The sequence below is a fragment of the Vombatus ursinus genome, unplaced genomic scaffold (assembly GCF_900497805.2).
Source record: "Vombatus ursinus unplaced genomic scaffold, bare-nosed wombat genome assembly UNPS02014807.1, whole genome shotgun sequence".
NCBI lineage: Eukaryota > Metazoa > Chordata > Mammalia > Diprotodontia > Vombatidae > Vombatus > Vombatus ursinus.
In genome coordinates, this window is record NW_020954585.1 from 36,617,638 (window position 1) to 36,645,434 (window position 27,797).

Below are 27,797 nucleotides of genomic sequence, written 5' to 3' on the forward strand. Positions count from 1 at the left end.
TTGTAGAGACCCTTGTTCACGTACAAGGTCTGTTCTAACTTTTGACCAAAGTTACGCTTTGACAGAGTGGCAGAGACCAAACTAGAACCCCGTTTGGTGCTACAATAGAAAATATGCTTGATTTAAATTTAGATATTCTTGGTTTGAATCCTACCTGTATTACTTACTCTCTTGTGTAATCTTGGGTGAATCCCTTAACTTCTCTGTTTCCTCATCCACAGAACAGTTGGATTAGACAATCTTAGGTTCTTTCTGGATTTAAAACCATGATCCTATGATTCCTCATCCTACTTAGGTAAAATAAGAAAAAATATATTTGGGCTGCAGGATGAAGAGAGTATGGGGGTGGCGGGGTGGCGGTTAACAGGATAATTATCTTTTTGGATCCTTGCAGCATGGCATCTGATTCTGTAACCTTTCCAAGGATATGTAATTGAATACTGGAAAAGAGAGTAGGATGGAACTTCTGATAGCTTCAGATATTAGACAGTTGATTTTGTAATCAAGATACTTCTTTTGAAATTAAAATTTTATTATTACTGATTAAATTTTAATTTATACATTTTTATTTTTATTAAATTTAATTAATTGGATAAATTATTTAAATTTTTAAAATGAGGCATCCCAATTACAGTGAAGTAATAAATGTTTATAATAATGATTTGTCATCAAAAAAGTTTACATCTTGCATTACACTTGCAGTATACTGTGCTTAAGTCAGAACATTTTTGTTTTAAATTATGTCTATCTTTTGATTTTCAGAATTTTTGTTTTTGTGTTTATTTGTGCCCTTTTTTGCTTTGCTGCTTTTCTAGTTTCTTTAGTTGTATGCCCTTCGTTATCTCTTTTGTTGATGAAAGTGTTTAGAGATAGAAAATTTTTGTCTAAGGATTATTTTGACTGTAGCCCCAAACTTTTTGGCTTGTTGTCTTGTTGCTATAATTTGCTTTGATAAAATTATTCATTTCTGCGATTTGTTCTTTGCCCCAAATTTATTTCTTTAGGAATTATTCAGTTTCCATTATGAATTCTTAATATGCCGCTTGTTGATTATAATTTTTATTGTGTGGTCAGTAAAATATGCATTTACTATTTAATGTGTTTTTTGCATTTTGATTTTTTTTAATTTTCTAGCAGATGGTCTGTTATTTAAAAGGTACCTTGCAAAGCTGAGATATATGTATGTCCATTGTAGTTCGCCTTCAATAATCTCCAAAGGTCTATTTTGTCTCATTTTTCCTAAAATTCTATTTAGTGCCTTAACTTGTTTATCTTTTTTAAGGTTTGTCTAAGTCTGAAAGGGGCTTGTTGAAGTCCCAGTTATATTTGTGCTATATTTTTTCCTTATTTGATTAGCTTTTCTGCTAAGTACTTTGATGCCATGTCATTTGGTACATATATATTTAGCATTTATATCATTTGATTATTTATGGTACCTTTAAGTATAGTTTCACTGCTTCTCTCTTAAGCATGTCTGTTGCCTTCTGCAAAATCATGCTTGTCACCCCTTCTTTTTGAATTCACCATAGGCATAATAGATGTAGCCTCGTTTTTTAACTCTGAGAATCTTTATGGTTCAAATGTGTCATGTAAATGACATCTAGTTGCATTCTGCTTCATGATCCACTCTGCCACTCTCCTCAGTTTTATGAATAAGTTCATTTCTTTCACAGTTGTGGCTGTAGGGTATGTTTTTCCTTCTATTATATAAAAAGAACCAGCCTGCACTCTTTGATGGGCTTTTGGTGGGGGGGGGGGAGACTCCTGTTCTTGGTCCAGTTTGTATGCCCTTGCCCTGCTGTGTTTTAGGATTGGGGTAGTTAGATTCTGGTCCCTATTTCTGCCTTCTTCTGCCACTCTGGCCCAGGACAAGGAAGGTAGGACCATAACTTCCTCACCCATAGATTTTACTGTCCTAGTGACCTGAAAGGGGCTGGCTTCTGCCTGGTTTCTCTTTCTTGGTTCAGTCACCTTCTTGGAGTTAACTTTGTCTCTAGATATGGTCCTGAGTAGAAATCCTGACCAGCTTCAGGCCTCCTAGAGAGCCCTGGGTGAGAACCAACTGCTGGGTGCCCCTTCCTCTTTATATCTGAGCAGTCATTTGTAAAGTGGTGTCTTTTTCTTTGAGACATGCTGAGTCCTGAAATGTAGATCCCCTGTACTGGAGATCAGGCATCTTGGATGACTTGAGGAGTAAGCAGAGTTCTTACAGTCATCTACTGGGAGTCAACTCCATAGGTCAGGACAGGAGATCCCCTGACTTCAGTCTTCATCTATCAGAGAACATACTGGTTTTAGTTATTTTTCTCCTCCCTTCTCCAAATGCCTGTAGGCCTCTGATCACTCTATGCAGTTCTGGACTGGAGAGAGGAGCTTCCTGGTATTTCTCTTTAGTTTCATTGAATCTTTGATGCATCTGGTGCTTTTTTTTCCTCCCTCTTTTTGCTGGAGTGTTTCTAACTGGAGCTAGGCTTGTTTGGAACCTTGCACATTGCCATCTTTGCTGGAAATCATTCCTAGTGTGTATATTCTTGAAAGATTGCTAAATTAAAAGAGAGTGTTGTGCTTCAGTTATCCAGAACATTTTATTCTGAGAGATGTAAGCCTTCTGAATAAATCCAATTCTTGCTAGACTTTATTATTCAGAATACTTAAAATAGGTGTTTTTAAAATGTAAAATAGCTTCCTGTTTTCTTCAAGTAATACTTAATGACTAGCAATAGTGTTGTGAACCTATAACCAGGTAGTGTTGTTTGGGGATTAAAAGTAGCAAGTTAGGGAGAAGCATAGTGGATTTATGTTCCCAACACATTCTGGTGTAGTTCATTTGGGTATTTGGTAGACTTCATTTCTAGAAGTAAAGAACATGATAAGCCAGGTGTAGATTACTGAGCAATTCTCTCAACTGAAGTCATCAGTTCTGATTTGGTACATTATAATGTACCATGAACAAATCATTCAATTTTATTTGTAGTGTTTGAGGATTGAGCTTTGCATTAATGCCTTTGGATATTAATAGAGCATTGTTACCAGGAAGAGATCAGATTCCATTAAAACAATACTGTTTTGAATGGGTAGTCTGGTACTGGGAGCACTGCACATAATATGACAAATCGCCGACAGCGCGGATAGGGAGTGTTGGTGACTTTTGGATGATATAATTGGCTAATACTTCAATTTTTAAAAAATTTTGTTGTCACAAATGGAATATTAAACCTGGCCAATTTAATATAAGAAATGAGTGTGTATACATACATGCTAGATTAAAATTAAATAGAGATGTTGCAATGTGAAATTTTGGATTTGAGTATTTTAAATGGATAAATTTATGGATTAAAAGCACATGTTGGGTGAATTTTAAAATAATACAATATTTTACTTCATTATTCATAAACAGTTTGTACAATTTCTGTTTTTCAATTTAAGTAACGAATAATTTATGATCAGTAGCTATATTGGCAATGTGTAAGTGTCCATATACATTTGCCTATCACTTTGCAGTACTATTTTGTAACCAAATCCCAACTTAATGTTTTCTACCTAAGATGCAAATTATAATGCTGTTTCTATGCAACTGACTGCTCCTAGTAATATTTTGCCTAATGCTCACTTCTTGCAGATTAACTGGTTAGGTAGCATATGCTTACAGTGAGTATTAGGGTCTGTCCTGGTCACAAAATGAGACGTTTGTAGGTCATTCAGTAGTTATTAGATTTATTTAGCCTTAGCCTAGAATGGATATTCAACTAGGATATTCCTGCACTTGGATTTAGCCCCCTTCATCTCCATATGGAAACATGTCTGACTCCCTAGTCAAGGTATGGTGACTCACCTAGACTGGGAAGAGAGAGCCCCTGAACGACCTAGACTCTGTGTGGGGTGAGTATTTTACTGCCCTTAAGTGATCAGGAAGTATACGGTCAGCGACTGCCAGAAAGCTTTGTCAAGGTGCATCTTCAGCCTTAAACCCTGGGCTACTCAAGTCCTAGGGACAGCTTTGTAAGCTATCAGGGAAAAACCATCCCAACCTGCAAGAGGAAAAGGGTTAGGATATTGCTTTCATCGCAATGAGACTTTTCTAATTTGAATTAATTGGGGAAAGGCTAGCATCACATGAATAGTAAGTTGTAGAGTCAGGATTTTAAACCCCAGATTCACTGACTCCAAATTCAGTGTTCTTTTTCCTGCATTATGAACTAAATTCTAACACTATTTCATGAATCACAGAATCAGTCTTAAAATTTGAGGGAATTTAAAGGTTCAAGTACAACCTCTCCTCTCCACTCCATAGAGAAGAATTTAATAGCCTCTACTTAAATTCATGTAAACAGCTTTCTATAGCATTTAAAAAGTTAAGCAATCTTGTTGCAGTGATTAGTTTGCTTAAAATCCTCACTAATAGGACCAAGGTTAGCAGTGAGATTTGTTCTTTTAAATCCCCACATACTATTCTCTTAATCCCACTCAGTTTATAAAGTAAGATTATAGAGCAATGAATATAAATTCAGCAACATCACTTCTATAAAACTCAATAGTTACACACTTCTGATAGTCAAGATAAACATTATTATTGTTATTAATTTGCTTATTAGGTTCTTTTCAAAAGATAACCCAGAGGTAATGTAAACCCTGTCAAGGTCAAATGATGTGGAGCCTGAATTACTGATTTTTTTATATGTTTACATGTACTAAGACCAACTAATTAAATTCATAGAGTAGGCAAAATAATGGTAGATTGATTATTGGTCTTTCGTATAAATATGTTGTATCTAAAAAAAGGTCTTTAGCTTTATATATAATGCTTCATTTGCTGCTAGCAACCTTGTAAATTTAGTATTTTGCCCAAGATAACATAGCAAGTAAGTGACAGAACCAGAACTGGAACCCAGGTCTAATAATTCCAAGTCTGGACTCCTTCCACTCTACTGTGGTCTAAAAAATAATTGAAATATGCTGTGTGCCACATTGGTAATCCAAGATGATGGATTTGAAAAGTATTTTTCATTAGTCATTTCAGTAGATCTTAGCATAATGCTTCTTAACATGTCTACTAAGCTGCCTCCTGCTAATGTACCATATCCTACCCCCTTGCCTCAGCAGCAGATTAAACATTCCTTGGAGGAACTTCATGTAGGGTCCCCTGTTCTTCCTCTATTGTAATATGTTCCCTCAGATGTTTTTATCCCATAGATTGGCATATGTAAGTTTGTGTTTTGGCAAGTATGTGGTAAAAAGAAAACTATCCCTATTCCTATTTCCAAATATTGATGTATATAGGAGGAATCTAGAAGGTAAATACTGCTCATTTCTGCTACTTAACTTTGTAGCAAGCCACCTGCTGATATGGTGCTAGTAGTACAGTGACATAACTTTTCTTGGCTTTGTTAAGAAATGAATGTTCCACATAAGCAGAGTTTCCAGGTAACTGAAGCTTACAACTTTCAACCCCAGTGGAACTTTTTCTAAAATGTGTTACATGCTTTCTTGCCTTAACTAGAAGCATACTTGATATAATTTTTCTGGTAACTCAGAATCTTTGTGCCTATCACTTGATTTATAAATTGGAAACTACCTATATAGTCCTGTTCCCGAAGTTCATGGGATCAGAACATCTATAGAATTTTGAGGAGGAAGGAAGTTTAGAGATTATCTTGGCCAATCAACCCACTCATTTCACAGATGAGGAAACTGAAGGCTAGAGAGAGGAAATGAATTGCCCAAGGCAGGGTTTCTTAATGTGAGGTCTGTCAGCTTGTTTTAAAAAAAATAAATTGGCAACTATTTCTTTTTTTTGTTTAATATGTCTTAATTGAATACAGTTAAGTGGAAATAACCTATAGAAATATATAAATACCCTTTAAGTACTGTTGATTTGGAAGAAAGTAACCCCTTTTACACAGCATCCTTTGCCTTAGTTTATTTGTTTGCAAATATAATGCTTATTCAGCATTAGTTTTTATGTAACTTGCTGGTACAGTATATCTAGTATGTTCTATATATAGTTGGAGATTTTCACTTGGTTGAGACACAATTTTGTCCCATAAAACTGATTGAAACTGGGTTCTACATATATTATAAATGCATTTTTGTGGTAGCCTTAACCTTTGCATAAACATTGTGCATTTGGTAAGAAATTGTAAGGTGTAACTGAAAATTATTCAGAAGCGCTGATGAGCAAGAACTGTTTTGACAAAGTAGTAATAATTTCAGTGAGGAAGAAAATCTTGGTAATTATTCTGCCAGTAGTGATACATATTCATTCTTAAACTTTTTTTGCAACTTTTTATGCCAGTTGTAAGAAGTAGTGTTTATAATTTGTGAAGTTATTTTACCAGAAAACAAGTTCTTTAATATTAGTATTGTACTTTATTTGCTACCTTGCAAATAATATTTTGGTATTGATAATAACGCTCAGTGAATCAGTAGAGACTAACTTGTGCTTTGAGGAAAAGCAGCTCTGTTTCAATATAATTTTTTTTTTTTTTTGCAATTCTTTGTATTTTAGTTTATTCATTTCATACATTCTGGGAAGAGGTCCAGGGGGTTCTCACCAAGCTGCTAAAGGGGTTCATGATACAAAAGCTTAAGAATCCTGGTCCAGAGTTAGCAGATCTAGCACTAAGAAGACTAAGGCTAAATTCAATGTTCTTTCCACCACAGCATACCACTACTTACTTTTTAAAATTAAATGTTTGGAACTTCACATTTTCCCCATAGAAACAATATGATATAAATAAGGTTTAGGTTTCCTGGCTAATCCAGGAGAAGAAAAAACCCACATACTTTTTTTAACCTGTAGTGTAAATGAACTATAATAATAACCAGAGTTCTGGATTAAGGAAGAAGAGAAAGCCATTGCCTTCTTTTCTTGTTGAAGTTAGATCTAAAGAAAACTTCTGTCATTCTTGTCCTTCCTTTTCCAATGCCATTCTCCTTGGGTTTTTTGTTTCCTCATATTACTTCAAGTCTTTCACTGTAGTACTGGAAGGTATGGGGAAGAGGAAGAGATTAATACTCACTCTCTGTTTTCCCCCTCCCAAATAAAAATGGTGTGAATGACAGTGCAGTTAACATTCCTTCATACCCCAGGAGATAGCCCTAGTCTCTCTTCTGAACTCCAGTCCCATGTCACTGACCTCCTAGTCTACATTTTGAGCTGAATGATTTAGGATTGCCCTCTCATGTCCAAAACAATTCATTATTTTTTCCCCAAAATCTCTTCCTCTTCCATATTTTCCTATTACTATTGAGGGTACCGCTATCCTAACAAGCACTCAGACTTACAGCCTCGATTATCACCTTGATCACACTCTCACTCACCCTACGTAGCCAAAAGATTGCCAGATCTTGTTTCTGTTTCCATGACCTCTCCCATAGATCCCTTCTCCCCATTCAGACTGCTACCACCCTAGTTTAGCTTAGCTTTAGCTTAGCTAATAACACAACAGCCTCCATTCATCTCTCCCTCAAGATTCTCCCTACTCTTATGCATCTTTCTGCACACAGCTGCCAAAGTGATTTTCCTAAAAACTCAGGCCTTGCCCATGTTACCTCCATACTCAATCAACTTTAACAGCTTCCTGTTAGCTCTGGGATTAAATATAAAATTCTCTAGCATTACAGCTCTTCACAACACTTTATTCCGAGTCTTTTCACATTTAGGAAGAGATTGTTCCAGTATATCACATCTTAACCTCATTTCCCTGTTTCTGTCATGTTAAACTTTTGGCCATATTTGGCCATTGACTGGAGAGAAAAATTAGCAAGGCATTAGTGGTTAGAAACTCATTTCTGTTAATCTTTTTCATAAATTTTTTCTACCACACTTGGTGGTAGTTTGGATTTCATAGGTTCCTTTGATTATATACCAAATTATTCTGTCATTTTAAGTGCCCTCCCTTTTTGCATTTGCTTTTGAGTCCTCTGTTCCCATCCTGAATTAGAAAATAATCAACATATTTGAAACTTAGATAACTAAGTTATCATGTATCTTTTTTTGCTAAAATGTTTCCCCATATTTTCTAGTGAGATAAAATAGTTTGGTTCATATGATCAGATTTAAAGTTGCAAGGGATTTGAGCCATCATCTAGCCTACACCCACATTTACAGGGATGGAAACTGAAGTTCAGAGTTATAACTTGCCAGATCTTACTTAGTAATTTCCAGAGGCAGAATTTGAACCAGATCCTCCAACTGTACTGTTCCTTCCATTGTAACTCATGGCATAATTCTTTGTGCATTATCCATCTTGGTCCCAAGGGAATTTTCCTTTTATTTCCTTGACTGTCACTCTGAAAATAATAAATTGGTTGGGAAAGAATACTTAGTGATTATCTAGTCTTGAGTGAGGTGACTTGCTCACGATCACACAGCAAGTAAAATAGCAGTCAGAACTTGAATCTGGAGCTTCTGATTCCAAGTCTACTTTGCTTTCTGCTATACTTACTCTCTTCCCTTTGGTTATTATCTTGTGTAGCCTAAAGAGCTCTAGGATGGTTCTAATCATTTCATTGCTTGATTTGTACCATCACTTTTTTTTGTTTTATTGTTGTGTTCTAGTGTTTTGTTTTGCATTAAAGTCATTAACCTAGAAACCTCCCCACTCCTATTATAGCAAGATAAAATAGTTATAAACAAATCTAGTTCCTGCAGAGATAAAATTTGACATTATAGGCAACTTTCTTTAATCATGATGACCTAGTCAAAGTTAGGCTGCCTTTTTGCGTTGTTTTCATTTGGGTTATTGTGTATATTCTGGTTTATCTTGCCTTCATTGTACCAATTCATACTTGTCTTCCTCTATTTTTCTGAATTTCTGATTCATGTTTTTCCCCCGTACAGTATGGTGATATACTTAGTTTGTTCAGACATTCCTTAGTCAGTGGATACCCATTCTGTTTTGATGGGGCAAGGTAGAAAGGTAGATCACTCCTTGTCATCAGATGTATTTCCATTCTTGTTGGGAATATGTTTGACTCAGTTGTATTATTCTCACCTCTCTTCCTTTTTATGGGGTTGGAGAACCAATATCTTATGACAACTATTTTAACCATTAAAAAATTATATTGCCTGACTTTGGGGGTGGGGCAGGGTGGGAAGGTACAGAATTCCTTGTCATTAGATGTATTTCTACATTTGTTAGGATATTATAATTAGGATTCTGATGTTTCAGGTAGTTCTATTAAATGACTTTTAAGGTGTACTTCCAATTCACCCTGGTTCTATAATAAATGCTCTGATATATATTGTCACTATTTTGCCCTATGGAACATAATTAAAATCAGTTGGGTTTTGTTCGAATGTTTTCAATGGTAATTCAATCAACGAAATGTTTATGAATACTTGAGCTTGTGGTCTCTTGATATGAGATAAATGCCAAATGGGTAGTACAGATAATTTGGGTGGTAGGAGCCAGCTAGAGAATGAAATCTCCATAGGATGCAAGATGGCTTTGTAGAAAAACAGTGATTTGAGCTAGGCCTTAAAGGATGGACAAAATTTAAATAAGCAAAGAAAGGAGGGAAGAGGTATTCTAGACTTGAACAACAGAGAGAACAGGTTTATGGGGCATATTATGGGACAGTTGAGTAGACTGGTCTGGATACAGCAAGTGATATAATGAGAAATTAGAATGTTAAGTAGGGTAGTTTGGGATCAGATTATGATGCACCTTGAATACCAGTCTTAGGCTCTTGGCTTTTTTCCCTGTAGGCAACAGTGAGTCACTGAATAATTCTGTGGAAAAATGACATTAAAATGGTGATTTAAACTAGAGAGAGTTAGCTAGAGTAGTTTGTAGAGAGCTGGGTTGCAATTCGCAGTGACTGTATAACTCTGGGAAAGTCATTTAACCATTTTGTGTTCCAGACTACTTCCTCAGACTATAAATTTCAGAGCATGTGCCAATCTTCATTGGTTGAGGGAGTTGAATGAAGTCTCAGATTAAGTAAGTAAAATCTGGTGGGTTTGGGGGCAAGAGGAGTGTGTGAAATTAGTGGCAAGGATACAAGTTAACATACTAGTAAGCAGTCCGAATTTGAACTAAAGTGGTACTGTGGCAATGACTGTAAGAGAGACAAACTATTTAAGAGCTATTTTAAAAGAAAGGACTTTTATATTTGATTGTCTGGTATAGTAAAATAATCAAAATTGACTGACACACACGCGCGCGTGCACACACTCTCTCTCTCTCTCTCTCTCTCTCTCTCTCTCTCTCTCTCTCTCTCTCTCTCTCTCTCTCTCTCTCTCTCTGTCTCTCCCCCGTTGACTGGGATTAGCAAAAATAGAGGAAAACCAAGAGGAAAGTGGCCATTTTGTAGAGGAACATAATCGTCATCTAAAAATAAATTAGTTGCAGGTGAGAGTACATTATAGGGATTTCAAGCTGGAAAAGACTTTTATGGTCTTTATAAACTTAGACATCTCTAGGTTCAACCCCTTCCTTATACAGAAGAAGAAACAAGGTATATAGAGATTCACTAGTTTGTCCAGCTTCAGGATTTAGCTTGGGTCTTCCAGGCTATTTAGAGGTAGTAGTCCGGACTGGAGATAAAATTTAGGTAGTTATCTGCTAAAATGGAGACATTACAGTAGATGTAAAGGGAAGGGGATGGGGGAAGGAGGCAGTATTTAGAGAGAAGAAATAGCATTGACTAAAATGTTCCTATTGGCGGATGACATTTTATTACTTGCATCTCTCCTTAGAACCATAACAGAGTCTCCTCAGTTCAGTAGGCAGTCCAGTGAGTTAGTAAGTAAACTTGCAGATATACACCCTAGATGGGTGATGAACAGGATCCAAAATTACCCCTTTACTGACTTTGGGCAGTTCACTTAAATTTTCTGGATTTCAGCTTCCATAGCAGTAAAATGAGCAAGTACAAATGATTTCTTATATTCCTTCTAGCTCTGTTATCCTGTAAATTTACACATTTTGGTGTCTGGAGGAATACTTGAAAGAGACTAAAAGACCTCTTATAATTCCACTCAATTAGCATAAGTGGATAATCTACTTTTTAAGAATATACTCTGGTACTTATGATTCCTTTACCCTAGCTTCTCTCTCATCCTCATGTTGCCTAGCACATGACTTGTCTGACAAATGGCAGAGACAAACCAGCATGATACTGAGGGCTAGGTGTGGTGAAAGGATAACTGTGACTTTTCTAATGCCAAACATAAGTGACTTTTGTGTTTCTGCATCTTCATGTGGATAATTGAGTTGATTGTTGTCACTTTTATTGAATCATAGAAAGAAAACCATTTCTAAAAATGTCATTGTTTTCCCAGTTGTTTTCCATAGTTATAAGCGATATTAAAGTAATGTTTTGTCACAGCATAGAACATAAAGTAAGGAACCTTGTTATTAAATTCCTACATGTGCTGTTCCTCCTGCCTTTCATTTATAATATTCATTAATATGGGATTGTATTTCAGGCATCGTGAATATTCATTCCTTTCTAAAGCTTTGGTTAAGTTACAATGACGTCGTCTCCTAGCATGCTGGTATTTTTTTTTTCGGTGGCTTGTTTACCCACTTTTAGAATTGATGTCTCTATTGAAGTGGAACTCTGGGCTGCTGGAGGAGCTCATTGTACCAAACAGAATCATGGATAAAAGATAGCTTGGGAGGAGCTTTAGTCATTGGGACAAACCCCTTCATTTACAGATGAGGAAACTGAGACCCAGAGAGGGGATTTGATTTTCCCAGGGTCATTCAATAGTAGATAGTAAGTAGCAGAGCTAAGATTTTAATCCGGTTTTCTGGAGTTTAAATCCAGCACTCTTCTTACTATATTACTATGTCTCTTTGTATTATCCATAGCTCCTAGTATTGTGTCTTGTATCTAGCAAGTACTAGGTGTTTGGGGTTTTTCTTTTTATTCAATAAATATTTACCTGAAGCATCCTGTTTGCCCACCCATAATCTGATTTATCCAAATTTTAAATTACTTGATTTACTAGTTTGTATGTACTATCTCTTATAATAAGCTGTTAGTAAGTTGTTGTTATTGTTGTTATTTAATGAAGCTGATGACTTGAGAGATTGTAGCAATAGGAACAATTACCAGGAGTAGAGAGAGCATAGAAAGAATGTAGAAAAATGAAAAACACTCTAACCCATAGTCCTGCAACTCCTATATAATGGTAATTCACCATAATTCACCATTAAGGTGATTCAGTCAAAAGGAAAGTGGAGCATGTTTTGCATCACCTAAATTTCCCCCTGTATCCCATCCCCTTTACTCTCCCAGAGAACCATCCCATATAACAAAGAATATTTTAAAAAGGGGAGGGGGGATTAAAAAAAAAATCTGAAAATATATGCTAAGTTTCATACCCATGGACCTCACATCTCTTTAAAGGATTAGTTCTTCTCATATCTCTTTTGGGACCATACTTGTATTTTATAATTTTGTAACATTCACAAATTTGTGAATTACTTTATTCATAATAATAATTTTGTGAATTATTTTGTAGTGATTGTTCTTTCCATTTATGTTGTTATAGCCACTGTGAATATTGTTTTCTTGGCTCTGCTTACTTCAGTCTTCATGTAAGTTTTTTCCATGTTTCTCTATATTGATCATATTTGTCATTTTTTAAAGCATATTACATTACATTCATGTACCACAATTTGTTTAACGAATTTGTTTGACCATTCCCAAATCTGTGGCCATCTACGTCCATTTCTTGTTACAAAAAAAATCACCTCTATAAACATTTTGGTGTTTTAGGGGAACTTCTTTTTTTTTTAAATCAGTGACTTCCTTGGGATATATGCCTCGTAATAGAATTTCTGAGTCAAATGGTATGGACATTTTAGTCTCTTTATTTGCATAATTCCAAATGAACATTTATATTTTAAAACTTAGCCTCGATAACCCTTACTGGTACCAAAAGCAGGTTGTTACAAGGGGATTATGGGAAAATGGTGACATTCTAGGACCTAGAGGAACCTCGATCCATAACACTCAAGTAAAGGTTAAAAAATACGCCTTCTAAAAGAGAAATAAGGAGACAAACCTATAGACTCCTTTATCTAGACCAGAAATGCATAGTAGTTAGTAAGTTAAGTTAGTAAATAGTTAATAAATTCAGTTAATTTTCAGTATATCAAATTCACAGATATCATCAGCACTTGTGTATATTGCCTACAAAATCCAGTAGTAAGCACTAGAAAGAGAAATTCTCTTCAAAAGAACTACAGAAGATTTAAAATTTTGGGGAGTGTATGTACTAATATACACTCAGGGAATACATAAATTCAATTATAATTGCAGAAATAAAGACATCTAAATAATTGGAGAAATATTAATTGTACATGGGTGGTTAAGCTAATATAATAAAAATGGCAATATTACCTAAATAAGTTTACTTTTTCAATGCTGTCCCAATTAAAGAATTATTTTATAGAGCTACGAAAAAAAAAATCACATGGAGGAGAGAAGGCCAACAATCTCAAGGGTAATAAAGCTTGTTTGTTTTTAATGGAAAGAAAGGGGAGTCAGTACTAGATCCCAATCTATATTACAATGATTTGGTACTGGCTAACAAATGTAGAGTAACATACAGAAACAAACAAACCTAGTATGGTGTTTGATAAACTCAGATACTCTTTTTACTTAGAGAATGACTCAATATTTGACAAAAACTGCTAGGAAAGCAGTTTGGCAGAAATTAGGCAGAGACCACCATCTCTCACCATATAACAAGATAGACTCCAAATGGATACATGATGCAGACATAAAAGGTGGAATCATAAGCAAATTACAGAAGCAAGGAGGAAATTGCCTTTTAGATCCATGGATAAGGAGAGTTCATGCCCAGACAGTCAATAAAGAGGATCACAGAAGATAAAATGGGCAATTTTCATTATGTAAAATTTTTAAGGTTTTTGCACAATCAAATCTGTTAAGTTGTTGGGGGGTAAATCTTTGTAGCAATTTTCTCTGATAAAGATCTCGTATGCAAGATATAAGGAATGTTTCAAATGTCTAAGACTAAAAACCATTCCTCAATATATAAATGTTCGAAGGAGTAAATAAGCAGTTTTCAAAAGAAGAAATCTAATATCACAACTATATGAAAACACACTCAATCACTATTATAAAAATTGAAGCAACTGAGGTACCACCTTAGACCCATTAGATAAGCAATGATGCCAAAAGAGGAAAATAACAAATTTTGGAGGTACTGTGGGAAAACAGAAGTGAATTGATCCAGATTTTCTGGAAAGCACTTTGAAACTGTGCAGCCAAAGTTACTATATTGTGCATACCTCTTGACCCAGCTTTATTATTTCTAGGCCTATACCTTTACCATTTTAAGTAGCTAACAGCTGGAAATGAAAAGAGCAAATTAATATTGGGGAATGAGTAAACAAATTGTGGTATATGCATTTAATAGAATATTACTGTGCCATAAGAAATGACAAAATAGACATTTTTAGAGGAAATTTTGAAGACCTCTGAATTCATGAAGAGTGTGAAGTGAACAGAACTAGAACAGTTTATACAGTGACACCATTGTAGAGAAAGACAGCTTTGAAAGACTTTAGAAATTTAATCAATTCAGTGATAAACCATGAGTCCAAAAAACTAAAGATGAAACATGCCAACCTCCTCTTACCCAGAAAAATGATGAGCTTAAAATGAAGAATGAATCATATATTTTTAGACATGGCCCTTGTGGGGACTATGCATATTTAATATATATGAAGGTTTTATTTTGGGGATTTTTCGTTTTAAAAAAAAATACGTTTTTCATTTGAAGAGTGAGGCAGTAGAAGGGAATATGATAAATGCTTGTAAAACTAAATAAGCTAGTACTAAAATCTAATAGTATTTATCAAGGGAAATTTGATTAGAATCAAACCCAAACTGTTTATTGTTTTTTCTGATATTTTATTTGACACTTCCTCAGTAATAAGATACTTAGTATATGCCTGTCATTTTTTATTAGTTGTCAAATTCTTTTAAACTTAAACATTTTAACTTAGTGTTTGGTAAAATAATTTTACTATGCAAAAAGATAAATATACTGTATCGTCAGAATTCAGATATGCATTTAAACAGACCACATAATAGAAAACCTTTAGTACAATTCTCAGAGAATGTCATCATGTGGCGGGGTAAATGGCTATTTGTGGCAAACATTTTATGATAGGCTAGAATATAAATAGAACCAGACAGGTTAGGACTTTTTTAAAATTAAAATTTAAGCTTTATATTTTATATGCAAACTTCATTTTTTCATTTAATAACTTTTCTCAGTGAAGAATTAGCCTTCTTGTTGTTGGACTTTTTATCACTTAATAATATAGAAGTGTTTGAAGCATTTTAGCAAACACAAAGCAAATCACTGATTTCACAGACCTTATAATCTCTTTCCACCTTCAACCTGCAAATATCTCTTGATTTTTTTTAAGCAGGCTAAAGATGACAGTTTTTATTTCTGCTTAGAAAATTGCAAGCACAAGTGTTTATAAGTTTAATCTTTCACTTATTTAGCAGAAAAAAGTCACAAATTTCTTCAAGCTACTACTAGTGCTTCCCTCCAAATTTTCCTCATATTTGTTTTGTGTATATACTTATTTTGTTCGTATTTTATATATACATGTTATCTCCCTCTATAAACAAGCTCCTTGAGGAAAGGGGCTTTCATTTTTATCTTTTAGTCCTTCATGCTCTGCACAACCACTGGCATGTAGTAGATATTTAATAAATACTTTATTTAGATTGATCTCTGAAAGGTGGGAAGGTATCCAGTAGAACTAAAGGTCCTCCAGTTCTAAAATACTAGGTTCTCTTCTTTCACGGTTATAGGTTGTTTCTTAGCTCAAATATCTTTAAAACCACATTGTATTTTTTTTTTTCAGTGATAACTACAAATAGATTTTAAAGGCTTCACTAAAGGACACATTTCTTAATAGGTGGCTTTGGCAATGTGAATTGTTCATTTTAATTACTTGGAAAGGTTGTAGGGGAGAACTGAAAACATACTGAGAGATACAAGAAGTACCTACTTATTGCAGCAGTTCTTAAGTGGACCCTAGAAACCCTAATGTTCATTGAGAGCCAGCCTCAGAGTTACAGAGACCTGAGTTCAAATGCTACTTCTTAAATATCCTGCCTATTTGAATTGGGTTAGTCTCTTACCCTTTTGGTGCCCAAGGCAGCTCGTAAGACAGTGACTTAAGGGCAGTTCTCAATACCAGTGAAATGACAAGTTTGTTCCACCAACTTTCATACATACATTCTTATTAAAGCATCACAAGAACTCCAAGATGAGTAGTGTTAAAGGATTATCTTCATTTTTACAAATGAGGAAATTGTGACTAAGAGTAAGAATTATTATGAAAACTGTTCAGAGAATTCAAACAACAAGCATTTGTCAGTCAGTAAACTTTAAGAGCCTACTATGTGTCAGACACTGTGCTAAGCACTTCATATACAAAGAAAGATAAAAGAAGATCCCAGCTTCAAGGAACTCATAATCTAACATAATACTATATACAAACAAGCAACTACATACAAACAAGCTAGAGGATAAATAGGAAATAATTAACAGAGAGAAGGTACTGGAATTAAGAGGGATTTTAATTGAGATCTGAATGAAGCCAGCTTAGTGGAGATGAGGAAGGAGAACATTCCATGTGTGAAGGACAGTTATAAAAATACCTAGAGTTAGGAGACGGTGTTTTGTTGCCAGGAACTGCAAGGAAGCCATTGTCACTGCATCAGAGACAATGGGGTAGGTTGTAAGATGGGGGGGGGGGGAGCTCCAGTGAGGAGGGCTAGGTTGCAAAATCCTCCAAATAGAGGATTTTCTATTTGATTCTGGAGCATATAAGAAACCATTAGAGTTTATTGAGAAAATAGTAAGACCTGCACTTTAGGAAAATGACTTCATGAAGGCTGGACTGGAAACTTGTGGCAAGTGGATCCACCAGCAGACTATTACAGTAGTCCAGATGAGGAGATGAAGGTCTGCACTAGAGTAGTGGCAGTATTGGAGGAGAGAAAGGGTCGTAATCAAAAAAATGTTGCAAAGGTGAAATCAATAGGCCTTAGCAACAGATTGGGTATAGGATGAGAATAAGGAGTCAAGGATAACACTAAGATTTGAAAGCCTGGGGGACCAAAAGGGATGGTGGTGCCTTCAACAGTAATAAGGAAGTTTGGAAAGGGGATGGGGGATGGCTTGGGGGTTAAAATTATGAGTTCTGTTTTGGACATGTTGAATTTAAGATGTGTGTGGAACATCCAGTTCAAAATGTCTTATAGGCACTTGGAGGTTAGGAGAGAGGTTAGGGCTGGATAAGTAGATTTGAAAATCATTAACGTAGAAATGACAATTGAATAGAGGGAGAAAAGAAGAGGGACCCGGACAGATCCTTGAGGATCTCCCACAGTTGGTGAGTGTAATCTGTATGAACATCCAGCAGGGGAGATTGAAAAGGTATGGTCAGGTTGATAGGAAGGAGAACCAGAAGAGAGAGAACAATGTGGTGAAAAACCTAGAGAGAAGAGAATATCTAGAAGAGGGTGATCATCAGAGTCTGAAGCTGAAGTTACTTTGTGCCATCATGCTAAGTGCTGGGAATACTAATAAAAGCAAAAGAAAGACAGTCTCAGCCCTCAAGGAATTTCTGTTCTAATGAGGGAGGACAAAACAAAAGAGAGCAGATAAGGAGGACTGGAGAAATGGTTACATTGTGGGGAGATGAGTCTGGTGAAGTCTGAGCATAGCCAGGAAGGGAATAAAGCACCAATAGAAGGTATTCACCAATGGGAGGGAGGGGGCTGGCATGGTGGAGGAATGAAGACAGCTGAGTCGTGGTATCAGTCTAATGAGACGTAGCTGAGATGGCAATTGAGTTCTAATTTTACTTTCTGTCCCAACAGTGGTTTTCAGGATATTGAGCATTTATTTGGCCAGCACACTGTTAGGTGGATTAAACCTCACTTGCTGAGACAGACACATTTGCCCAAGAGACAATAGTACTTAATGAGGCTATGTGAACTTTTAAAGAAATGTTTAAATTGCTAACTATGTAAAAATGATCTCCAGTTTGAGAATACGATTGCCAAAAATAATATTAGAAATACAGACTTAGGCATTCCTGCAGAGAAGATGGCATATGATCACAAATTATGATTATGATCATCCACTAATTTTTTTTTAATCAGGTCATATTGCTTTTCAGTTTCAATCTTCAAATATATGGACAGAAGGTAAAAAGACAGCTTGAAGTGACTGTCTACTTAAAAAGTATTTTATTTAACCTAGTGGATAGAGTGCTGGTCTCAGAGTCAGAAGAAACTTGGTTTCTACACACCCCTGATGTGATATAAAGTGCTATATGAATGTCAGGTGTTAATAATGGTGGTGGTTTTGATGATGCTAATCATACAACACGTGAAGGAGTTTAAATTTCAGGAAACTTTTTTGGGGTTTTTTTCCCCCCATCATCATTTTACTTTTTTTCTTCATTGTTCTACCTGATAGGTATTCAGATGTATATGCATCTGAAGTTCAATTACAGAAATCCCTAGGAGGTTGGTAATTATTTGCCTCCTCAGATTTAAAGGAAAAGGCCACAGTTGTAGCTCACTGACAGTTTCCTTTTCTTCTTTGTATATAATCTGAATAATTCAAAGGAATTTAAATCATTTGGGAACAAAGGGGTTTTTGTGAGATTTGGTGAAGTCATTATTTCATCCTTGTGGTTAGTTCCTCTACTGATGTAGATTGCAACTCCTGAGACTCTTCCTTTGGGGTTCATTTAGGGTATTCTTCCCTAAATACTTTGTAGAGGATCTTCTTAAAGGGCTCAAGGACTTTCTTCTGTTTTTAATATTTGAGGGAATATTACTTTTCCAACATTCAGATGAATCTATTTGTGGTCTTCATGTTATAAAACAGGCCCCTCCCTTTTGGGTCATATATTTGATACCGTGTTAAGTATACTTATGTATCTTATATATGAAGTTGATGAGACATTTCGAAATACCATTTGTAAATGATTTAATAGTATGAAATCTGACAATTTTAAAATCCTTATAAAATTCTGGTGGAGTCCATTCTTAACTAACCATTCACAGAAACAGAGCTGGCTTTCCAGTTTGACAGTGCATACCATGCTTAATTGCATATAACCTGTGGCCTAATTGAAAATCCCTTAAAAACTTTAGGACTTCACATATTCAGGGAAGATTCGGATTTGCCAAATTCAGTGGCCTTTTCTCGATCCTCATTTTCCTCAATCTCTCTGCAACCTTTGACATTATTGATCACCCTCTCCTCCTTGAAACGCTCTTCTCTCTAGGTTTTCAGATACCACTTTCATGGTTCTCTTCTTACCTGTCCACTCCTTCTTGGTTTCCTTTGCTGGATCCTCTCCAGATCATGCCCTCTAACTGTAAGTGTTCCTTAGGGATCTTGTCTCCTCCCTCTATACTACTTCATTTGATGATCTCATCAGCTCCAGTGGATTTAATTACCATCTTTATGCCAGTAGTTCTCAAATCTACTTATTCTTTCTTTCTGCTGGATAGGTGGACTTCTAGTCTTGCATCTCCAAACTGTCTTTCAGACATCTTGAACTGGATGTCCAGTAGACATCTTCAGCTCATTATATCTAAAATATAACTCATTATCTTTACCCCTATTCCTGGGAAACACTATTGTCCCATTCCCTTGGACTTACAACCTAGGTGTCTTCTGTACTCCTCACTGTTTAAAACACCCCCCCCCATACATACATACACACACACACACACACACACACACACACAGAGTCTGTTGCCAAGGCCTGTCAGTTTCACCTTTGCAGTGTCTTTTCTTTCCTCTTGACACTGCCACCACTCTGGTGAAGGCCTTCATCACCTCATACGTAGACTCTTATGTGCACTTGGAAACTGAGTTTCTGATTTTTATACATTTTGCCTATTCCACCTATAAAAGTTGGGAATGAGGTTGTCAACTGATGGGAATCCCGGAGTCAAAAAGAATAGGGCAAGGAACACAGTTTGAGCCTTGCTTCCTATTCCTCCCTCACCTTGAGGGACAATTGCTGGAGGAGTTGCAGAGTTAGTAATAGCCTGCTAGTAGGTCTACCTGCCTCAGACTTATCCCCACTCCATTCCATCTTCCATTCCACCACCAAAATGATTTTCTTAAAGTTGAGGTTTGACCATGTCACCACTGAGCCTCCCTACTCAGTAAACTTCAGTAGCTCCTATTGATTCCAGGATCAAATACAGAATGTTCTATCTGACTTTCAAAGTCCTTTGTAGTCTGGCTCCTTTTTACTTTTCCAGTCTTTTTGCAGCTTACTCCCTGACAGTAGGTACTCTCTGATTCAGTTTTACCAGCCTCCTGGCTATTATATGAACAAGACACTCCCATCTCTCAGCTCTGGGTTTTTTCCCTGGAGGTCCCTCATGCCTGGAACCCTGCCTACTGACCTCCCTGGCTTCCTTTAAGTCTAAACTAAAATCTCATCTTCTACAGGAAGTAGTTCCCAATGCCTCTTAATTCTAGTGTCTTCCCTCTGTTAACTATTTGTTTTTTATCTTTTTTTTTTTTTTGGTTTGGCAGTGGGGGTTAAGTGACTTGCCCAAGGTCACACACAGCTAGTAAGTGTTATGTGTCTCAGACCGTATTTGAACTGAGGTCCTCCTCAATCCAGGGACCGCGCTCTATCCACTGCACCATCTAGCTGCTCCCCTTCTTTCTTATCTTGTACACAGCATGTTTGTACATAGTTGTTTGCTTGTGGTCTCCTCCATTATATTGTGAGCACCTTGATGGCAGAGACTTGTCTTTTGTCTCTTTTTGTATCCCCAGTGTTTAGCACAGTGCCTGGAACACACTTAATATTTATGGACTGACTTATTGACTGAGAAAGCATCTCAAAAAGACCCTTCATCTGGGCTCCACAGTCCTTTCATCTGCTGTCAGTGCAGTCTGTTCTTGCTGCTCAAAAATATTTAGTGCTTTCTGATTGCACATGAAATAAGGTTCTGAAATTTCTTTTGTATGGTTTTTAAAGCAGTCTGTAATCTAGCATCACCCTTTCCAACATTCTCAAATATACTATCCTTCATGCACCTATGGCTCCAGGCAATCTAATCTCTGTTCTCTGAATATACCATGCATCCTTGGACTTCTGTGCCTTTCCTCAGGATGCCTTGGTGCCTGGAATACCTCTCTTCCCTCTTGGACCTTTTTGAATTCCTACCCACCTTTCAAAGCCCAATTAAAATGTTATCTTCACTAGGAAACCTTCCTACATCAATAATAACTTTCCCCCTTAACACTTAGTTTTTTGTTTTGTTTTGTTTTGTTAACTCTGGCAAGGGATACAGCACTCTTATTCCTGAACTTCTGGCATGAAAAGAAAGAATCAAATTCTGAACTCAAGGAAGCCTTCATGGGAAGCTGGAAAAGAGAAGTGAAGATTTTTAGGGTTATTTTAGTTTGGATAAACTTCTGTCTTGCTTTCTTGATCCATATTCTAATTGTAGAAAATAGTGGTGAAATTTGATCTTTTATTTTTTAGTAGGAATCTTGATTTTTAAAATCTCCACCTTATAAATGACAAAGGAAAAATTAATTTTATTATCTAAATAATTTTCCATAGACTAGGTGACAGTCAAATTTAAAATTACTTGCAGATATTGAACTCAGAAGTGGAATTCTAGCACACACCCACAGTAGAAATTTTAGAATGCCTCCTTGTTGTTTCTGCATTGCTAAAAAGGCACCCACTTACGTGGTGAGCACTGACAACAATAGCCTATTAGTAAATCTGTACATATGCCTTGATTTTCTTTTCATAGAGGTTATGAGATAAGTATCCAAAAATCTGTTTATTGCGTAGTTGGAGCACATATAAGCTATTTTGGATGATCTTAAGTCTTAATACATAACAAAATAAAGAGTGCTGATCACAGTATAGCAGTATTTAGTAATAAAACAGTCATCAACTTCAGTTATGAATTAATAAATTAAAATTATTTTGATCCCACCTTTTCTCCAGAACAGTTATATTATGTGGTTTAAATCATTAGGACAGATCTACTGGTTTGTAAACCAAAATTTATATTCTAAAATGTCCCTTCAAACACTTATTTAAGACTTTGGCTTTAATGGAATCTTTCCATTCACCTTGCCTACCTATGAGTCACCTGTCTGACCCAGACCTGAGAACCAGGAAAGTAGAGTGAGGATGAATGTGAAAGCCCATGCTCTGAAGAAGCTCATATACTTTGCTGGAAAGACAAATCCTTTAACTCTCACTTAGCCAGTTTATGCTTCCTTTACACATAATTATGAAATGCATGATTTACAAACCCCTTAGAAGTACATTAAAACAGGAAAGATGACCTGCCAACCCCTGTCCTGATGGCAGGGAGAAGTGATAGCTGTAAAGATGGAAGGAATAGATGACTATAAAAACATAAGTCAAAGCACGGTGGTTTGGGATTATTGATCCTAGTTGAATACAGTATGACATACCTGAACTGAGATTGATACTACTGTTTTAGTACAATATAAGAAGTATTCTTTTAAAAATTATTACAGTTGATGTACATAATCATGATCTTGAGTCATCAAGAAAAAGCTAAATTTTATTCTATACTATAAGAAGACAGAAAAGTATGCAATGTATGTCTGAAAGATTGATAGCCAAAGTGGTTAACAAAGTTTTTCTGGAATTAAAGCTATTGAGAACAACTCATTCTCTGAGGGTGTACTAATACTTGCTTTTGAGAATTAAAAAGTGGCGCTCTTTTTCATTATATCACTTTTTATAGAAAGTATGAAAATAAAAGACTTTCTTAAAAAACAAAGCAATTTTCTTAAAAATTGCCTTGACTTCAGTATTATTAAAGTCTAGTCAAATCAAAGTACTTTGACTTAGAATCTAGAATTCTTGAGATAATAAAATTTGTCTTTAGAATCTGGAATTTCTGAGATTTAAAAATTATGCTTTTGTAATATAAATATGGATTCTAGATTGTACTCTTGTACTTAGCACATTGATAGTTGTTCACAAGGGAGGTAATGAGTTTTTGCTTTCAGATTTGTCCCCCTTTTAAAGAGCAATTAACCAAGACAAAACAAAGCAATCTCAGGGCCTAGAGAGGTGGTTAAGATAAGATAATTTGATCCTTTTGGAGCTTTGGAATGCCTTTGACATTAGAATTTCTGAAACATAACTTTCATTTTCTTTCTTCTACAATATCCCTGGTAGATGTTAGATATAGGTAAGGAGGGGAGTTGGTTGAAATGGTTAGTATGAGTGTTTAGATAAAGAAGACCACATTCAGTTGAGCATCTGTTGCCTATTAAATGTTTGACTTGTATTTCCATGACTTTGAATTGAAATCAGATTTCACAGACTTCAAATTGGTCCTATTTGTGTATGTTTGTAAATATCTCGAGTCCTACCGAATAGTCCTTCACCCAAGGAGACTTAGCTGCTAACTCATTTTAGGATTGATTCAATTCTCCACTTTTGTTATATAGGGCCACTACAAATGGGAATAGATTCTCAGGAGGAAGTCTGTAATCTGGTCTCATTTAGAATCCAAGAACTTGGAGAAATTGGCAGAATTTGGTCACTTTATAGAGGCAGTAAAGTAGAAGGACAAGTTTATGAACTTTTGAAAACCTTAAGGAAAATAGCATGCCTAATGTGTAATGAGGAACATCACATAGTATGCTAATATATGCCAGTTTGAGGAGGGAGGAGGAGGTTAGAGAACTTAACATTTTAGCATGAGAAAATTTCCGGGATTGGTACCACATTCAAGTACTATAGATGTATAAGACTGGAGGGCAGGTCACATATTAAGTGTTATATTTGGAAGACATCTGTTTAAATATGGTTGGTAAGATTAGATGAGCTCCCCAAAGGAGTGACTAAAAAAAAGGAAAATAATCATGTATTGACCTTGCTGAATTAACGAGCCTAGGCATATATTACTAGCCTAGGCAGATATTACTCTCACGCTATCAAACTCTTATTGGTTTAAAAAGAAAATGAAAGAAAAAATAGTTGGGTTTTGTTTTCATTTTCAAAATAACTGACTCTGGGAGGCCTTTGTTTTAATATGGCTTTTCTTCATTAATCTTTTCAAAATGTCTTTTTAAAAAAGACTGGGTCCATCTGTTCATTAAGAAGTATTTGCTGAGCACCTTTGTTTAAGGCGTTGTCCTAAAGTTTCTCTATGCTTACAGATTTTTTTACTTGAGTAACTTAAAAATATGTAATCTCAATTCAAAATTAAACTCTCTTTCTGAAATCATCTTTTGAAAAAAATTCTTGAATAATCCACAAATTTAAAATTCTTTCTTCTTGTTCTAACTAGGAACCTTTTGAGGATGGCTTTGCAAATGGAGAAGAAGGTACTCCAACCAGAGAAGCTGTAGTCACTTACACTGCAGAAAGTAAAGGTGTGGTGAAGTTTGGTTGGATAAAGGGTGTTTTAGTAAGTATATAAACATTTTTTTACTTGCCAGATATCTTTCCTCAAAGCATAGTTTAGGTACAATTTCCTATGTGAGAATTTACAATTGTATGTACAGTATTTTTATTTACTTTTTTCCACACCTATTGTATTCCATCACAGGATATAAGCTCCTTCCTCAAGAGCTATTTTATTTATATTTTCGTATTCCTAGAACCTAACACAATTTCATGAATATAGTAGTTGCTTTATTAATTTTTGTCTAATTGTTTAATTGAATTTTAGTTATTGTAGAATATTACTTATGTATATCAATGAGTTCTCAAGAAAGTTCATTGTTTTTCCCAGTTTAATTCTCTTATAAATCCTTTAGGAAGAGACCTATTAACTTATACCTAGGCAGTCTTTTCTATTTGTTATTAAAATGTAATAAGACCAAACAAATGTTTTCATCACTAATGTAATCAGCTCATTCAGTGTTTCTTAAGTGCCTACTTTGTGAAGGTTGTGAAATGTTATAGTATAGTCAATAAATGGTCAGGAAGACTTGAGTTCAGGTCTGCTTCAGACACATTAGCTGGGGCAAGCACTTGACCTCCCTGTCAGTCCCAGGCAACTCTCTAAGACTGAAGTTCTTAACAGTTGTTGATACACATCCAGTGGAGGGAATTGATGCAGTAAGAACTTCCCTACACCAATGAAATCACAGGTCCAGATCAAAAAGAAAAAGTGTACATTGTGCAAGTTTACTGCTTAAGTCCCATTTCGTGTCCTCATTAATTAAATTAATTAAAAGCCCTCCCTTCTATTGTTCACCTGCTTTTCTAATCTTATTTCACATGACTTCATTTTGGCCTAAGTGGTTCTTTCTGTATAACATGCCATCTCCTTCCTCTTTGTCTTTTCTCAGTTTGTCCTCTCTATCTAAAACCCTTGCTTCCTTCCACAGCCTTTCCTGATTCCCACCTTACCTAGTTGTTTAGTAATTTTTCTGTCCCTTGATATTGTTTTATATAACTTTGTATGTACCTTGTGTTTACTTATCTGCATCATGATATGCTCCCCACAATAGGTCAGGGACCGTTTCATTTTTTTTTCTTTGTGTTTCAGGGCTTGGCACAATGCAGTGCCTTGCGTGTGGTAGGTCCTTAATAAATACTGATTGAATTGGTGATAAAATGTATATAACAGGCAACTAGATCAGTTAGAATCTTATATACACTTGGAAGTGAATTTGTGATTTTTACACATTTTGCCTATTCTGCCTATAAAAGTTAGGCATGAGGGTGTCAGCTAATAGGAGACACGGAGTCAAAAAGAGTAGGGCAAAGAACAGCTGGATCCTTTTTTTAGGGGCAATTGGTAGGGAAGTTGCAGAGTTAATAATAATAGTTTATTAGAGGTGGAATGAAGGGAAAAAATAATGCCTTTTCTACTTTCCCCTAGGTAGCAAACAGTCGAGGATTAATTTGTCCCTTTTTACTAGGAACAAGGTCTAGATATAGAATTGGTGTAGAAGGGCTGAATTTATGTCCTTCTGAGCAGGACATCTGCATTGTCTAGCTGGCGATCCACTTGTGAGATTTAGAAGAATGATGCTATGAGATGGCTCCATGTCCTTGTGGAAGGAGGGCTTAATGGAATAACCTGGAATCTGTGTTTAACCCTGTTCTTCTTAACATTTTTAGTAGTGACTTGGATAAAGCCATAGATAACATGCTCATCAGATTTGCAGATGCAGACACAAGGCTGGAGGGATGACTATCACAGTAGATGAAAGAGCCAGAATCCACAATGATCTATAGTCTCTAGAGCATTGGGCTGAATGTAATAAAATGAAATTAAACAGGGATACATGTGAATTCTTATATTTGAATACAAAAGATTAACTTCACAAGTACAAGAGGGGGAAGCACGGTTAGATAGCCATTGTTGTAAAAGAGATCTGGAGATTTTAGAGGGCTGCAAACTCAATATGAGTTCACAGTGTGATGTGGCATCCTAAAAAGCTGGCTATGACCTTGGGGCATAGCTTCTAGGAATAGAGAAGTGATAGTCCCACTGTACTTTTCCCTCACCAGCCCTTATCTGGAGTATTGTGTTCAGTTCTAATTGCTAAAGTTTAAAAAAGACATTAATAAGCTGGAGAGTATCCACAGTGGTGGTTGTGGGCTATAGGCCCCCTTAAGAGCCTTAAGTCCCTATGGTATGAGAATCAGTTGAAAGAACTGGGCATGTTTAGTTTGGAGAAGAAAAGATTCCAGGAAGGGTTGGGAGAAGGGTGCTAGCTGTTTTCAGATATTTGAAGAGATCTCAGGTAGGGGATGTATTAGGTTTTTTTTGGTTTGTTTGGTCCAAGAAGTCAGAAACAGGACCTGTGGGAAATTTTAAAGAGGCAAATTTAGGCTTCATGTCGGGAGCAACTTTCTAACAGTGATTGCTGTCCCAAAGTGGAACAGGCTGTCTTAAAAATTGATGGTTTCCTCCTCGTTGGGGGTTTTGAAGCCAAACCTGAATGGCTGCTTATGAGGTATTTTTATACTGGGAGAACCTCTATGGATGGGGCAGACAGCTATGGTCCCTTCTGCTCTCAGGTTCTCTGATTCTGGGAGATGAGCCAATGTAGATATAAAGTTGTACTGGTTAGTGTTACTTTGCCTACCCTCATATCTTAGGTACTTGGCTTCAAAAATCATTTTTTTAAAAAGGCTTCTTGAAAAGAATTATGTCAAAGGTTTATAATCTTATGTTTGAAAAATAGTGGTTAAGTGTAGTTTATAGAAGTTAAAATCTGTTCAAGGTAAAGAAATGAGAGAAATAGAATTTGGTTTAACAGTTTTTAGGAAAGGAAAGACTATGTCTTTTATGATAAAGAGCTTCAAAATATTCCTGTTTTCTTGACTTATGGCCTCTGTTAGTGTCAGATGTTGATGATAGGCATTTGTCTTTTGTTTTTATTTCTCGGATTCCTAGATTTTTCCTTCTTATCTGTACTAAGCTTTTATTGTATCATGTTTAATCTCTTGATTAAAACAATAGCTTTATAGTAATTGTTTATGAAACTGCCATTGGCTATTATTTTTTCGCTATATTTTAGATCCCATCTGTGTGTTACTCCTTTCCCAGGTACGATGTATGTTAAACATTTGGGGTGTGATGCTCTTCATCAGGCTGTCATGGATTGTGGGTCAGGCTGGGATAGGTAGGTACACCTTTATGCTGTTTTATTTAGCTGGGAATTATTTAAGCACTGTGGAAGAATGGTGGCACATGTTCAACAGTACTTTGTTTTGACTTATGACAAGATT

General features: G+C 35.9%; 1 protein-coding gene across 1 annotated transcript in view; it reads left to right on the forward strand.

The window, feature by feature from the left end:
- Positions 1 to 27,797, forward strand: part of SLC12A2 (solute carrier family 12 member 2) — a 122,708-nt gene that overhangs the window by 18,638 nt on the left and 76,273 nt on the right. Inside the window, exons 2-3 of the mRNA XM_027874885.1 lie at positions 24,391 to 24,510; positions 27,616 to 27,691. Of these exons, the coding sequence (XP_027730686.1) occupies positions 24,391 to 24,510; positions 27,616 to 27,691 (196 nt within the window). The remainder of the gene's footprint in view (positions 1 to 24,390; positions 24,511 to 27,615; positions 27,692 to 27,797) is intronic.